The sequence below is a fragment of the Pteropus vampyrus genome, unplaced genomic scaffold, assembly GCF_000151845.1.
Source record: "Pteropus vampyrus isolate Shadow unplaced genomic scaffold, Pvam_2.0 Scaffold30, whole genome shotgun sequence".
NCBI lineage: Eukaryota > Metazoa > Chordata > Mammalia > Chiroptera > Pteropodidae > Pteropus > Pteropus vampyrus.
Genome location: NW_011888811.1, coordinates 1,027,642 through 1,044,510, shown reverse-complemented (window position 1 = coordinate 1,044,510; position 16,869 = coordinate 1,027,642). Strand labels below are relative to the sequence as shown.

General features: G+C 46.4%; 1 protein-coding gene across 1 annotated transcript in view; it reads right to left on the bottom strand.

The window, feature by feature from the left end:
* Positions 1-16,869, bottom strand: part of SLIT3 (slit guidance ligand 3) — a 563,294-nt gene that overhangs the window by 145,847 nt on the left and 400,578 nt on the right. The window contains exon 6 of the mRNA XM_011356694.2: positions 640-711. Coding sequence (XP_011354996.1) covers positions 640-711 — 72 coding nt within the window. The remainder of the gene's footprint in view (positions 1-639; positions 712-16,869) is intronic.

The following is a 16,869-nucleotide window of genomic DNA, read 5'->3' as shown; positions in this document are numbered from 1 at the left end:
AACCCAGCAAACAGAAAGGCAGCCACCTTTTTCTAAGTCAGGTGTAGAGAGTGGGGTTCCGGGGAGGGGTCCACTTCCTCTCGTCCTTCCCCACCCCCACCACCCTAAGGTTACTGCTTAAAGTTCGGATTTAAAGCTGAGGTGAGATCCCAGGAGCCACGGCAATGACTGGACTCTACCTGGCTATTTGGCAAAGCCCCAGTCCTGTGCCAAGGTCCCTTTCTGATTCCGGGTGATTCCAGCTGACCCCCCCGGTGCTCCCCAGACCTGTAGCCTGTCTCCTGCATGCCTACGCTCAGGCAGACACCCCCTGAATGCACTGGCAGGTGCTTGGGGGGGGGTCCTCCAGCCCATCTGCTTCACCCAGCAACAAACGCCATGGGAGCATCGGGGGAGAATGGGCTCAATTGAGACTTAATTAGCAGGAGCCCCAGTTTGTAAGAGGTGAGAAATCACACTTTGCTGCCTGCAAACACTTTGGCCAAGGTGAGCCAGAGGGATCTCCCGGTGCCCAGTGTTAATAGCACTGCAGCAGCAGACCCAGAAAGGCGCCCGCTCGGAACCCCCTGCACACACGCTCCCCCTCTCTCTCCCTCTCACGGACACGCACGCAAGGCAGCGATCGCAAAATCAACTCACAGGATCTCCAGATCGCGCAGCGCTCGGAAGGCTCCATCTTCAATGCAGCTGATGTGGTTGTTGTCCAGCTGCCTGTGGAAAAGCAAGGGGGAGAGCGTGAAGGCTGAGTGGGGGCAGCGCCGAGGAGCCAGGCGGCCCGGGCCGGGCGTCCCTGGTCACCCGAGCGCCCGTCCCTCCACCCCTTGCAGGCTCTGCTCGTCCCCGCCAGGAGCTCGCGCAGAGCCAGCCTGTCTGCCACGCTGCTCCGACTCTCCTCTCCCACTGTCTGAGAGAGCTACACAGACGAGCGCACCAAAGGCTGTCAGGTCTCAGTAAATATTAATTGCGCATTTTTTTTTTTTTTTTTTTTTTTTAGGCAGAAGGGAGTAATTTCATTACATTAGGGCATCCAATCCATTACGAGCTCTTACCGTCATGTCACTGAAACAATTTCATTAAGCTAAAGGCCTGTAAATCATTGGAGGTCACCGCTCTGCCCTCCGAGACCTCCCAGCATGCTTTCTCCCTCTCTCTCTCTCTCCGGCTCCCTTTTACTGGAAGTTGCAGTCTTCTGCTCTGACACAGTGCTAAATCTCGGGGCTTTATCTGCCCAAGTGGCAAGGGTGCATGGGGAATATACCAATTCCAAATCAGACTCAACTAATCTAATTTTATAGTCTTTTTATTATTCTAAGCACCAAATGTCTGTGGTGGTTTGATGCCTCTGTGCTTTGTTATGGGGCCCATCTGGTAGGTCATTCTATTGAAGCATTTTCTGACTAAATACAGATTCCCTCAAACTGCACCAACCATCATCAACATTAAAGAAATCCATTGATGGAAGCGTTCCTGACGCGGGAGAAAAGGAATATTGTTATTGCCTTAAAGACGTACCACTTACATTTAAATTGGGGAGAATTAAATGTATCTATTTCAGGATTCCTCTTTTCACTTCCCTTTCCAGCTTATGGGCATGAAAATGATGCCTTTTAAAAAGATGCCTTGACTAATATGCAGTCTAGTTGGAGACTGAGGAATGTGAGTTGAGAGATAACAATAAATAGATACCGTTATCTCTAAATCGAAATACATCTGATGTGTAAGTCAGGATATTTATCATGACCACGCTCCAACTTGACTACCATATATTATATATAACTCATTTGATTTCTAAAGAAAAGGTATGATACGGAAAATGGGTGTTAGCACCAGATCGTCTACGGTATTTTGTCTGGAGAACACATCGTGGTCCGTGGGGTGGGGGCGCCGGCCGAAAGAAGTACGGCTGCGCTGAGAAACGGCCTTAGAGATTCTTTTTTCCTTCGTTTCAGAAAAAAATCAGCCCCTCTCAGGTGAAGGGACCTGCTGACGCTGGAGTGTTCATTTGTAGCTTGTGTTACTCTATCCCAAGTCAACTCTCCGCAGAAGACCTGTCAGAGCTACATTCAATAACCCTCACGGAGCGTTTCATATTCTGCCGAAGGCAGAATTAAAATTAAAATACTCTTATCGTTGCAAAGTACACGGACGTAGGATTGTGGAGACGCACAGGAGGGAAACGCATACGTCGAAGTGATGTCGTGAACCCGACAGACGGGCTCTGCCACGATACTGTGGGGAATCGAATCATCTCAACAGATGCTCACGATACAGGATCCTAGATATTTAGAATTTAAAAATAAACAGGAAATGGGAATTTCAAGAAGCAGAAGCGCAAGTTCTTTATCTCGTGTTCAAAGTTCTTGCTGATGGCCACTCACACAGAATCTTAGCAGTCCTCTACTTCGAATCCTCCTGGAGCCTCTCCTAGCATGAGTTTACTAGCATCGTTTTCATAGATTTCCTGTAAGAGTCGGGCGCCGATTCCCTACAAAGGTTCTATTAAGGGAGCCTGGTACGGCTGCCCGGCTTCTGGATTTATCATCAGTCTAAGGGCCGATGAATCAACAACCTCCGCCTCAAGCCAAGGCCACCAAACCTTACCAAGCAGAAATGCAGTGGAGCTGGCTTTTGGCTCCAAGAATTGTTCAATGAACTTGCTGAATTCGGCAAAAATGGCACCATCCACTTAAGTGGAACAGTATATAAATCATCAAGTTGGGAAGTCCGGGGTGGTGTACAGAGATGGCAGTTTGTGGTGTGTCTACTTTTGTGCAGACATTTCAGAGAAGTCCTGCTATTAGAATATTATTTATTTGCTGGACTTGCGAAGTATTTTCTATTCCTTTTCTTTTTAAGAGCACTAGAAACCAAACAGGATACTCTAAATACATATAGCATTTTACATGGAAAGAATGTAATCTGTAGGAGAGAAGAGAAACTCGAATGAAGAAGAGAAAAAAATAAAAATAAGTGGTGGAAAGAGATCATAAAGAGCGAGGGGAAAGGAAGTGATAGAGATTTTTAAAAAACCACAGCTTAGCATCCCAGCAGGGTCAAGATACTGAAGTGTTGGGGATGAAGACTCTTAGAGAGGTCCCTGATCATTTTAAGGCTAAAAGCAGAGATTTCTAATGCATCATCGATTATATGATGTTTAAATATTTTCAGTGGGTGGCACAGGTGGACACCTCGTGGTTTATTAGCAATGCGGAAGACTGAGCTTTAATGCGAGCATCTCTGTGGGTGTCTTTTATAGACCATTTTAGAACATACGAAGTGTATCAAAACTTAAAATATTTATGCTTACGTATGCTTTTCTAGAAGACATTTATTTATTATAACCAAGACGGTCTCCTTTCATTCTAAGCACAGATAAACTGTAGACCAGTTTGGTTGTCAGAGTCGTTTCTGGGATGCATTGTGCATTATGCAAATCTGCAGGTCGACAAGGCACCTGAGAGTCCTGTCTGACAAACGCAAACCTAAGCTAGTTCACCTCCCAGCGATTACATCTCCATAGCGCTGAGCATCAGTGTCTGTAGAAAGCTCATTCACTGTCTGCAATCAATCCTGTTATTTCATGCAAACATGCGAGGTCCCTAAAACAAAGTAAATACACACTTGGTTCAGGCAAGATTTCTTTTTCTTTCAAAAGTACATCTCAGACACACAAGAGTCGGTCCTGAAGCCCAGGAGAGGGGAGGCAAAATAAACACAAGCCCAGCATTTCTGTGAGAGTGTCGGTAAACACACAGAACCTTCTGGAGCTAAGGCCAAAGAATCTGACTTAGCAGTTTGCTTCTGGGGGTTGATGGAGGCTGCCGCCGTGTGTTCTCAGCTCTCAGGTCAAAGGTCCGTATCATGCCTTTGAAAGGACTCCTTCAAAGATCCTCTCCAAAACAAATCATGAAAGCCCACCTGCCACTCCGCACAAAACACTGTTACTCCGGAGGCCTGTGCAAAAGGAACTTTGGAAATGGAGCACGGAGAACTTGACAGTCCTAGGAGGCCTGACAGGGCTTTCTCCTTGGCAATAAGAAGTGCATTTTGCACTGTTACTGATTGCTTTCTTTCTACCACGCAAGTTAACCTACTCCAGTGCCTAGCACAGTGCCAGGGACGTCACGGCTGGTCGCGGATGGCTGCGGAATGAGCTCTTCTATTGAAAGCATGGCAGGGCTGGGTTCGAACTATGCAGAAGAAAGCTCGAAGCCATGAGCCTCACTGTGCTGGCGGTGGCCCTATGGCCTTCCTACTACTAATGCACGTGACTGAGCATTCCCGCCAAGACCGCACGGGGGGCTGTCTTTCTGCTGGGGAGCGTTTGGGGAGAACACGTGGCATAAAGTAAGATTTCTACAGGCTCAGGGTGAAGGTGAGGAGCAGAAAGGCAGTGGATGGACGGCGGGCTGGCTATTTTTTTGGAGGCAACTTTTACTGTTCTCTGGTTCATACAGAATACTCAATTTGATTTACACTCTCCTGTCTGTGAATAAACCGAAAAGCCCACAAACATTCTTGATATTAAATTAACTGCTCTAATTTCCCTGGGCAGCTCAGATTTCGGCAAACGATGTGAGTGCTAAAATGATGGAGTCCGTTTAGAAAGGAATCCACAGACGAGAACTAAACGCAGACTCCCTGAGAGGCGCTTCCTGGCTGCTGTGTTTTATACGGAGAATATAAACAAGTCAGAAAGGAAAGCCAGCATGAGCGCAGACTCGAAATAAGCTCCACGAACAGCAGGCAGGGAGATCGCGCCTTCCTAAGAATTCCCTTTTCTGTAAGAGTAATGTCACCGCAATTCACCTCTTACAGTCCCGATTTCAAATTTCATAATTGAAACAGGATAGACCTATTTTTGTGGTTCAAAAATTCAAATAAGCATATCTAAATCTTTTTAAAAGGGCTTTACAAAAACCTGATTACACGTCTAAGAGCAATCTATCTATATCTCCCAATCACCCAACAACGAAAGAAGAAAGAAAATTCCGTGATTTCATTGATGTGTTTGAGTCCCCATGGGAAATACCCTGAAAACAGATATCTCCAGAAACAGGTTTTGGGTATCTGGAAGAAAGGCAGAATTCCCACCTAGTTATTTAGATGCAAGGTCTACATACCAGGGTGCATCCACCCGATGTCTGCTCCTCATCTAGATGTGCTGGGGGCCTCCAGGCATCTCGGCCCACAGAGGGTTAAACTCAGCCTCAGGGCACTGTCACTCTGGGCCCCAAATCCAGTGGCAGCTAGAGCCGCTGCGGTCCACCTCCTCACGCTGAATGGGACAGGCAGCTAAGGTTCAGCACCCTTTGGGGTTACACAGCAAGCGAAACTACACGAAACGTGCAAAATAAGTAGGAGGACTTCTGCATGACATTCATAAGCCTTACTGTACATTCAAAGCAAGTCTCTGGTCTCCAAATCCAACAATTCATTAACCAGTAAGAGCCACTGAGTCTTATGAGAAAGTCTCACTAGGTACCAGGATATAGCGTGAAGTGTAAGACATCCTTTGAAAATATTTGGACAAAAGAAGGTTACCACCTACGGTTTTTACATCCCAATGATCTTAAAAGGTATAAGAGAATTCTAAAGACTCAACTAATTCAAATTTGTTTTTGATGAAATATATATGTTCGTATACATATACGTTTGAAGTGTACTTCCTTTACTACACCGAGGAGAAATAAAATGTTACAACCGTTTTTTTAAGAAGTACCAGGGGAAGTCCTCCTTTCTTAAAATAAGTCGGAAGACAAAACATGAAGCAGCCTTGACACACTATTTCTTTCCTCCCCATTATCCAATTGTCCTTAAAGCAGAAAACAAGAAACCTAGCAGCAATTCTGAAGGTTGTTTTTTATGACAGTTTAACGTTCTAAAAAAAATCATTATTGAAGAACAAATTATAGAAGCACTTGTCTGCTGCTGGCTGGGGTTTTCAAAAGAAAAAAAAAAACAAAGCTCAAGGTTATTTTTAACTGGCAAAAGGAAAAGAAATTTTGTTCAAAAGAAATGCATACACTTCCTATAATTGAGTACTAGTCACACTTTGTAGGCAAATCAAACACTTGATCTAAGCCACAGTCAGCTAATGAATTGTCACTACTTCTCATCATTAAGGAGCTACTGTAATTCCACATTAAAATGACATCTCAAATGAGCAAAAAGAGGTGAATCTAACATTTTGCACGTTTTGTACACTTGTCCACCAGACCCAGGAATACATGCATATAGATATGTTTACTGATTCATGATTTATGTATCCACAAAGATTCCTGTCTATAGAGCTGATAACTTTATGCCTGTTTTTTCCCTACATAATAATCACATGTAATCTCTATTGTATGCAATGCAAGTAAATGCATATTATAATATAGGTAAAGTAAGTGATTGTTGATGGCTGAAATTTAATGTACTAGCATCCAGTCATACTTACAGATTTATTTAGATAATCAAGTGATTGTTAGCATCCTAAAGGCTTCAACTAACCAAACCTACTTTGTCAAAGACACAATGGTAGGTTAATTAAGCTCTGGGATCAGGACATCCTGCCTAGAACTTAGTTAAAATTTGAAGCATGACTATTTTAACAAATATTTTTACGCATACTGTGCTGAATGGCTAGCCTAACATCTTTTATTTAGTGTATATCATATCACTGTTCAGTACGTGCAACTTCTCAGTATGGAGGGGAATAACCACATCCTCTCCAGGAGATGCTCTCCCCAAACCGAGCTCTGCTCCAATGCAAACACAGATGACGGGTTAGGACCAAGGAGGCAAAGCCAGAGCTTGGAGAAGAAAGGGGTGTTTTATACATCACTGGGAAATAGCAATAACTCCGCTTCTGTGTTTACATAGTTTCTGGTTTGTTGGCGATTTAGCAAATGAATTTATGCTGAATAATGCAGGGGAGAATCCTTGCAAACCAGTTGAGCACAAAGGAGGGGAGCCGGGAAGAGGCTGCGCTTCTCATTTAATTTAGACAAGTTTCAATTTGAAACCAATTTCTGGCCTTTCTAGATTAATAAAATGACAACAACAAAACCAACCAAAGAAAAGGCAAATCAAATGAAAACATCCCCATTTTCATGATGAGAGAGTTTCATTTGTCTCCTAGCAACTTTTAGACCAAGGGACCAATGAAGCTTGGTTATGGTCTGTAAAACGTGCTCTCAGGTTTCGAGGCTGGCCTTAAATCCATCCTTTTCTTGCATCAACCTGATATTATGAACAAAGGGCTTTATACGTGGGACATCCGACTTGCCAACGTTTGCTTGGAACTTTCCGTTTTAGCATCAAAACTTCTTAAGACCCATCCCGGGAAACTCCTCAGCAAATCTTGATGGTTGTTCACCCCATTATAGCCCTGGAGCTGACTCCACTGGAAATTTACTCGCAGAGTATCATTCCTTCACCTGTGTCCCTGAACCTTAAAATGATTCACAAACTCGGCGTTTGATCATGTTGGCTCTAAAAGGCTCCTCGCCATCACTGTAAGATGGGCTGTCCCTTTGCAAACACACCTACAACCAGGCTGGTGGGAGCCTGAACGTAGCTGAAATGTTCTAACGTGCATTCTCAACCTTCCTCATTGGGAATTAACATTTCTTTGTAAGAAGTATCCGTGTTTTACTCAGCGGCCTTGCTGATGTCATGAATACTCAGTGGCCGAACAAATAAAAGACAGTCTCCATAGCGATTGGGGCAGGTCTGTGGTTTCCCTAGTTACGCTCTTGAGTGATAACCATCTGGGGTTCCTCCCTGGCAGAGGAGAGGAGAGAGAGAGACACTGGAAAGATGAAATGTGCTTTTGTTAACAAGCCTGAAAGTTATCTCCCACGTCTGTTTTTTACTTTTTTTTTTTTTTTTTTTTTTACACCAACCAGCACAAACTGCAGTGAGTATTTTTTCTCACCCCCTAGAGGTTTCAGAAATTTTCTCTTTGGACTCCAGAGATAAACTCTCTCAGCCACGTGAATCTGACCGGCGAGCAGCAGCCAGAGCAGCGAATTTCCTCTTAGACTGAAATAGCTGTCAGACATCGGAGCCCAGGCAGGACGCCAGTGTTCATTCAAGTGCAAGATCGTGCGCAGCACTACCCTGGGGTGAAGTCACAGATTTCCCCCCACCTCCCCGCCCCTCCCATTCCCAACCCACACTAACTAACCTTTTCTAGGCTCCCAGCATTTGCTACCCGCTTTATAAAATGGAAGACGAGGGCTCTGGTAAATTTCCAGCTGTGTGCATGAAGTGATTCACATCTGTCCCCGTGATCCTGTAGGGCAGAGCATCAAGTCTGAGATCGCACTGGAGTCTTAAGGTCTTGGGCTTGCACGTGACGGCTCACTCCTTTTTCTTTGCTATTTCTCCCTTTTGGGATAAGAGTGTCTGTCCTGTACCTGATCCGCCATTGTATTTGGGAAGCACATAATATGTTTAATTTCACAGATTCACAGATGGAGAGCAACTATCCTTAGAATGAACATACCCAGAATCTCATCCATATCTGATTTAGATGCTATTTAGATGAGACTTTAGACTTTTAGGTTAATGTTGGACCGAGTTTGGATCTATCGGGATGGAATGAATGTACTCTGCATGTGAGAGGAACATACATTTGGGGTGGGGGATGCAGGGGCAGAATGTTACTTTAAAAGAGGCCCTAAAGAAGCTCCCTCGCCCCTTCCACCATGTGTCGTGACAGGGAAAAGATGGCCCTCTAGGAAGCAGGACCTCAGCAAACACAGAACCTGCCGGCACCTTGGACTCCCAGCCTCCAGAGCTGTGAGAAATGAACTTCTGCTGTTTATAACCTATCCAGTTGGCGGCATTTTGTTATCACACCCTTAATAGACCAAGACACATCCATGCCCCCAAGTCTCAGTTTCTTCTTCTGTAAAATAGAGAGAATCACATTTAGCCCAAAAGGATGTTTTGAGTGTGCACGTAATGAAATGTATGCAGTCTGCAAAGGTATTTGTGACATTGCTCCATTTGCTTTGAAATAAATAACATTAAATATAGGAGTTCTTCTTACGTAATTTCTAAAGTCTCTTTTAGCTCTGAAGCTATGTGGCCTGAGGTCAATTTCTTATGAGATTCTCGAGAAAAAGTTCCTGTTCAGATCTTTCTGTGATTTGAGCCTATCCCTTTATCCCTTCTTCCTCTATCCCAGACCAAAGAATCTATTATTTGAGATATTCAATATATTCTTTCTGAACTGAGGGCAGCAGTTCAGACTCACTTGCTTTTTGTACTTCTTCGGCTGATATGAGATGAAAATACAAAAAGCCATCAAAAACCTACATGAAATACAAATTTTTCTCTTACTGGGAGAATGTTAATACGGGCCCATATTCACAATTCCCATAGGTGAGAACCAATAAGGAGAGTAATTGCAAAATTTAATGCCGTTTCTTGGTGGCCATTTTCAATTAATAATCAATCGAGTAATAAATCGAACACACCATCATCTATGGCGTATAATTTCTTAATCTTAACATTTCTTAATCTGTACATGAGCCTTCAGTGATTCCCTATACTATAAACTGTAACAACGACATAACCACAATAACAACTACACATACATCTATTCGCTGTTTATTAGGCATCACGTACTGAGCTGAGCATCTTCCGATGCCTTATCTCAGGTGGGGCTCACGACAGCACAATCCCTATTTTATAGAAAAGAAGTGAGGCACTGAGAGCTCCACCTCTAAGCTCGGCTTTGAACCTGGGTCCGTCACACTCACAGCGACTGCGGGTGATGCTGCTTCTCTGCAGACAGCCCGGACTCCTTAGCATGGCATCGTTCCGTCCGCTCTACGTACTCTGTGGATGTACCGAGTACTTGCACATTTTCATGGCTCGCTTAATGCTGGTCCTTTCCTGTCCTCCAACTGGAGAATCCCTTCCCATCCCTCAAGGCCCTCATCAAAGGCCACATCCTCTATGACACCTTCTTGTACAAACCCAAGCAAAATGAACTTCTCTCGGCAACGCCCCCGGCCCCTTGGTTATCCCTGCATCGAAACACTCCTTTTACAGCAATAGGACTAGTTGCAAACAGAGGCGGAAGCCAAGGTTTAGAGAGGTTACGTAGCATCGTCAAGGGAACTCAGCTGATCCATCAGAGTCAGGTTCAAGCTTGTTTTCCTGATCCGGGAGCCTTGGGGCTCATCCACCAAGTTATCCCACCTCTGACCTTCTGAGTATAAAGATAGAGAACTTATAATATGACCGCGTGGTCTTAACTCAGTCATCTTAAGTTGGGAAGAGGCTGGTGAGGAAAGTCAGGGCTTGGTCTTGGCATTTGTCACTGGGACCCTGGTGCTTTCATTGGCCTGCGAGGATTCTTATCTAGGAGATGGTAGGGAAGGGTAGTACACCCAACCATGTCCCCTCACTGTCCCCTGTGTATCTCTCAGATTCTCTGGGAGTCCCACGCCACTTGACTTTTAGGATGACGGGGGGAAGCTGACTGATTTTAGCTCCAGGTGCTGGGATGATGGGCAAGCACCCACACCCTAAGGAGATGCTACGATTCCAGGTCGCCTACTGGGGCCTGCCAGGAGGCTTCCTGACCAGGCCAAGTCAGCATAGTGCTTTTTCGAGCAGGGGCGAGGGACGCCCGAGGAAATGGCTCTTTATTCTAGGCAAGCTGCAAACTGCATAGATTTTTGTCAGTCCTTCCTGGGCATGGCCTTCCCCGGTGGTGACACACGCTTGTCTTCCAAAGGGTTACACGCTGTGGGTCCTCAAACAACCCGGCAGCACGAACCAGGTCGTGTACTAGGATGTGCAGGGTCAGTGGCCATTAGCGAGGCGTCACTCAAAGGTATTTTTGTGGTAGCAGAAGCCAATTAAAATGTGTCTTGTAAGCTCAGTGTATGGAGGATATCAAGGTCCCAGTAATTAACTGCTGAAAAAAGGCGCATCGAAGCTCAGCACATGGGCAGTGCTGATAACTACGTTCAATGCAGGCAACGCGCCGAGCTGACACACTCCGGGAAAAGGACAGCTTCTTTCTCTGTACTATTACTTTTAACGAATAATGAGCGTCTGGACTCTCGGCAACAGGACAGCAGGGGCAGGATCTGGCTTGCTCACGACTGCAGCTGCCCCACAGTGCCTGGTACAGAGCGCAGAACCCTAGGGGGTCACAGTAAGGTACTTTATACCCACGAGGACGGCTGCAATCAGAAAGATGGAAAGCGAGAGTTGGTGAGGATGTGGAGAAACCGGGCCCTCCTGCACTGCTGGCGGGAATGTACAATAGTGCGGCTGGTGTGGGAAATATTTGGGTGGTTGCTCTAAAAATAAAAACAGTTACATGATGACCTAGCAGTTCCACTCCTTGGGATATACCCCAAATAACTAAAAACAGGTGTGCAAACAAAAAAACTTGTATACAAATGCTCACGGCACCATTATTCTTAGTAGCCAAAGGAGAGAAACAACCCAAACGTCCATCAGCAGATGAGTGCACATACAAATTGTGGTATATACGTACAATGGAATACTAGCCAGTCATAAAAAGGACGAGATACTGATACCTGCGATGACATAAATGAATCTTGAAAGCACTATGCTAAGTGAAAGGGCCGGATACAAAAAGGACCCATACTGTATGATGCCATTTATGTGAAATATCCAGGTAAATATCCAGAGACAGAAAACAGGGTAGCAGTTGCCGGGGGGAGGGGTGGGGATGGGGAATGACTGCTTAGTGGGTATGGGGTTTCCTTTGGGGGGGATGAAAATGTTTTAGATAAAAATGTTGGTTGCTGAATTGTACACTTTAAAATGGTGAATTCTGTGATGTGAATTTTACCTAAAAGAAAAAAGAGGTGCTCGGTTTTTTTGTGTGTGTGACAAAGACGACCTTTCTGAGGGTAATTTTCCTGTGACAACCTCCGAGAAAGGCAGGGAAGCCTACGGCCAGATCTCACCCCAGGCACCGTCAGGCAGCAAACCCGACACTGTTGATGTGACAAGAAGTATCCTGGGATTCGAAGAGCAATGAGAATGAAGGAGAAAAACATGGCGGATTTAATTCACCTACTTTGGGGCCCCTACCAATCACTCCACACTCAGGAAAAAATAAAATTGGTTAAAGAGAACGTGGTCAGTAAAGTTGATGGAAGGGGGAAAAACCAGCGGCTTGACTCCCAAGCCAAACATAAAATGTGGGATCAGCCGCTCTGATCCACGCCACCGCTCCCCGCTCCCCACAGGTGCCGGCACAGATGACTCGTAGATTGTGTTTGCGGTTCAGATGCGGAGTTCCCCAATTTCTTTTTGCCTTTCCTCAGATTGGTGCTTCCGCCTCCCTCTCAGAGAAGGCTAGAAAGGAGGCCTGGCTGCTCCCTTGGGCCAGTGGGAGAAGTGTCCCCGGCCACCAACTCCTCCTTGCCTGGGCCTCTGGGCTGGGTGGGTGTGGGAGCCCCACGGGCAAGGCTCCTGGGGAAGGGATGGGGGTGAGGGCCGGGAGAAAAATGGGGAGTCATTCTCCCTATTGCTCGTCTCTAAATTCTCACGGACAATTTGGAGCAGTCACATTGGTCTCACTGAGCTGAATAAATCCAAAAAAGATGATCTGGAAGAGGCCGGAAGGACAAAGGGAGGAAGGGCTGGAAGCCAGCTGAGATGGCTCCTCACCTGGGTACAGGTGAGGGCCAGGTCCACGGACGAGCTTCATCTCTGAAGAGGCTATTTCTGGCTTTCCGTCGTGGCTAGTGCTTTTTAACTGGCCGTATCAAATCTGAAGTTATTTTCTAATTCCTCCCGATTCCAGAAAAGGGAAATAAAGACACGGCTGACCCTTCTGACTGAGGAAAAAGGAAAAAGGGTGATTCTCTTTTCCTCGCTTGCCAGCAGCAGAATTTTACCAAAGACGGTGTGGTTTAGTGGAAAAAGTAAAAACAGTTTGCTCGGGAATCAAGTGACAAGGATCTTTGGCCTTGCCGGGTAGGGGTCTCACTGCTCTGGGTTAAAATTTCTCTATCGGTTAAACAAAGGCATGAGAAAGATGATTTCTCTGTGCCCCCCAGAGCTGCCACTGGGGCTGCAGAGCTGTAATCCGGCCCCCCAGTCCTCGCGGGGGAGTTTCCCGCTTTGTTGTCACAGGCACTGTCCGAGGAGGCAGGTCTGATTTTTAATGCAGCATGTGGGGACTGCAAATCCAAGTTCCCTCCTGTCGAGAACGGTTAGGATGGGGCTGCTCACTGGAGGTCCGAACACTAGGTTAGAAAAAAAATACGAATATGAGTGAAAGGTGGTGTCGACTTCCGACTTCCGCCAAACCGATCTACGGAAACCCACGAAGCTCAGAAGTCCTCGGCAGTGCCGACCAGGTAGACGTTCGCGCAGCGTTTCTCAGATAGGACAAGACCAGCTCTCTCAAGCGTGTGGATGTTCATGGGGTTAGAAAAAGGGAGTCCGGCTGCCGTGGTTCCCTCTCCTTTCTCATCTTCCTGCTCAGAGATGTCTCAGAAACAGCATCCTCCCTCCCATCGGTCACAGAGGTGACTTTTGAAAAGCATTCAGTCATTTTTACCGTGGCCTCAGAAAGCTGAGGCTAGAAAACCCCAAATGACAGGGGACAGGCAAACAGAGAGTGTGGAAGTGGGGAACACGGGCTCTGAAGACGGAAGAGGAAAAAGCCATCTCCAGGTGACACCCTCAAGTCGAACGATTCACCGAGAAGTTCCGGGGAGGTACGAGGCCAGAGAAAGCGTGCTAGACTTTCAAAGAGTCGCCACTAAAGTACATCAGAGATGGGACCTGTCTCCCCCTCCCGAAATGACCTCTGGACTCCCACTGCTCTTTCTGGCAAGTTCACCCTATGCTGACATCCCAGCTAAAGGCCGGTTCCCTCGCAGCCCTTGATCTGGGAAAAGCGAGGCCCTCTGAAGTTGGACCTGAGTGGAGAAAATGCTCACTTCCAGGTCAAAAGTGTTGTTTCCTCAACAATCCAGACTTCACCCAGAAAGTGTCCTGGCCTCTGTCCACAGAGTCCCTTGAGGCGGCAGCGGGCACCCGGCAGCTAGCTGTCTCGGCGCCCTCAGCCGTTGCTGGCCTTCTGCAGCCCGCGCCTGACGGACAGAAACGGAGGAGCTTGTGTCTTGTCGTACTTCTTCAAGCTCTCTAACTCCACTTTTTTTCCTTAAAAAACTCCTTTTTGAATTCACCACTCGAGGGTCCAATCTTCCATCCCAGGTTCCTCACGTTCTTTCGTGGGCACTCACATCCTGGCATGGCCTCAGCACAGGCCGCAACACATTTACGTCCCGATACACTTTGGTTCCTTTGCCCCTGGCCGGACTGGGTACAGGGGGGTCAGGGTTCTCATGTGAAATGTGGAAGGGGTGACCGACGAGTTTCCTCTAAACAGAGCACAAATGAGGCCTGGGGTGGGGTGAACCCAGGAGTCCTGCCATCTCACAGGACTTCAAAACTGAGAAGTCAGAACACATCTGACCCGAGGGAAGGAGAGGGCTGGACAGTCGGCTAACGTTTCCTTCGTCTGTGACGGACAGCCACTTTAAAACGACTTCCTGCCCGCTTCTCCCTTCGGTCAGCACTGTGGGTGGATTCAGGGGTGAGGGAAGGGGTCTCTTTTGGTCATGATGTCTAAACCCAGCCCTCCAGGAAGAGCGCAGCCCCAGAATTGTGTCTGTACAAAAGGTTTGCATTAACCGTAATGAAGCAAATGACAAAATCAATAAAGCGGGAATTGCGTGGCTGTCATAAAGATGATGTAAATCCAGGGTTCACGATGGTTATGGAGCTATTTAGAATTGTAATTAAAACCAGCACCATTTTTTTCAAGATAAAAGCCCCTCTGACAACCATAAATGCAAGCTACAGGAAATTTTCAACAAATATATTCAAAATTAATGTATGGCACAAAGATGGCATAAATTAACTGAGGATAATCCATAAGCCCAGGCTTCAGAATGTAAGAGCACTGAGTAAAGAGATTTCGATTTCACATTTGGTTTTCAAGCAATGTGGTTTTCAATTTTAATCAAGTTAAAGCTTGACAGAGCACTTAGAGACTCTGAATGAATGGCATATTTCTGACAACTACTTTTCAATGAGACTGAAAATGCTGTCTCTGTATTTGCCCAACTTGAGACCTGACAGCATTTGCTATTTTATGCGTCCCACACATTTCAGAAAAGAATGCGCGTGTGTGTATGCGCGCGCGTGTGTGTATGCGCGCGCGTGTGTGTATGCGCGCGCGTGTGTGTATGCGCGCGCGTGCGTGTATGCGCGCGCGTGCGTGTGTGTGCATGTGTGTGCGCGTGTGTGTGTGCGCGTGCTCGTGCGGAGAAGATGACCTTTCTGTTTATTCGGAAGCGGCAGTGGAGGAAGGAGAGGTGATAACCAAGTGTTCGAGTCCCGAGGAGCTGTCTTCCTCGGACTTATTTTCTGGGCCCCGACTTCAAACTCTAACACTGAGGTTTCTTGGGAAACATCCATCTCTCTACCTAGGTCATTGACGACGTCACCCACTGTGGCCTTCAGTCCTGCTGGAGGAAATTCCAGCCCTCTGGGTGATGATAACCGTGGAGCCACAGAACGTCGGTGTTGGAAGGACCTGAGAGAACATCCGGTCCAAGGCCATCGTTTTTAATAGAAGAGGAAAGTGAGGGTTAGAGAGAGGAAGAGTTACTTAAAATCCTAAAAATAGCACTTGGCAGAGTGGTCAGGACTTAATCACGAACCCCTTAGGTCACGCTTTTTGGAGAGAGAGGAATGACATATGACACACCGGTGGGAAAAATAAGACAATAAATGATGATCAAATTACACTGTCGAATCTGAAATGCCACTAGAACTCAGGGATGCTTGATGTTTTCAATCCATTTTCGCTGTCAAGTGTGGCGAGGACGTAGCGGGGCTAATGAGTAGGAAGTGAGGAGTCTAGGAATTTAGGGGTATGTCACGTTTTTTATTTTCTGTATTTTTATGATGGTTCGACATTTTGGTGGGGGCCTTGCTGACTGAGGACAGACTGCCCCTCACAGAGCTAGTTACTTCTAGAGATGGTAAACGACTGGGCAGCGAGCCTGTCTCTCATATACAAACCAATCAATCCTATACACACCAATCAATCCTGAGTCCAAACCCCAACCACCTCCTTTATGTAGCTCTCACAGACCAAGCCGAAATTTCTATTTCCTAAATCGCCCAGGGCCAGGAATCAGACCGCTCGGGGCAGCTGCTAAAGCCCAAGGCCCACTGAAATTATTCAAACTAGCCAACCCCAGACTGTTGACTTGATTTGCCTGCTTTTCCCAAGACAAGCCTCAAAAAAAGCTGCGGCCGGTGCTTTCCCTCGCTCTTCTCTCTACCTCCCGACTCTGGTGCTTCCCTGCGTGGCCCAGCGTGGCATGGTATGCCTCTCATTTATAGAACTTTGAGTAACGAGGAACTTTTCCTTCAATGACACTTTATCAGTCACTTTTATAAATGAAGAACCAGGCACAGGTCAAAGGGACTCAGGTTTTGGTCAGCCACTCCTGCTCACTGTCAGAATGATCCTGGACAAGTTTCAACACATTAAAAAAAAAAGAGGTGTGGACTACATTCCCTTCAGGTCCTTTCTAGCCTGGGTAAGTCTCTGATACTGAGGACAGAGACCTTATTCCAAGTCCTCAGTTCAGCAGGCAGAGAGGCTGCTTGCAGTGGATCTCCAAACCACTTATTATAAAAGCACAGCTCATACTTGTCTCAGTAGTAAATGGGCGAAGAAAGGAATTCATTTTAGGAAATCTAATTGCATTAAGGAGCTGATTCCAGAAAAGGGTCTTGGATTGATAGTCTACTGAGATGGCTTGTCTTCTGCGA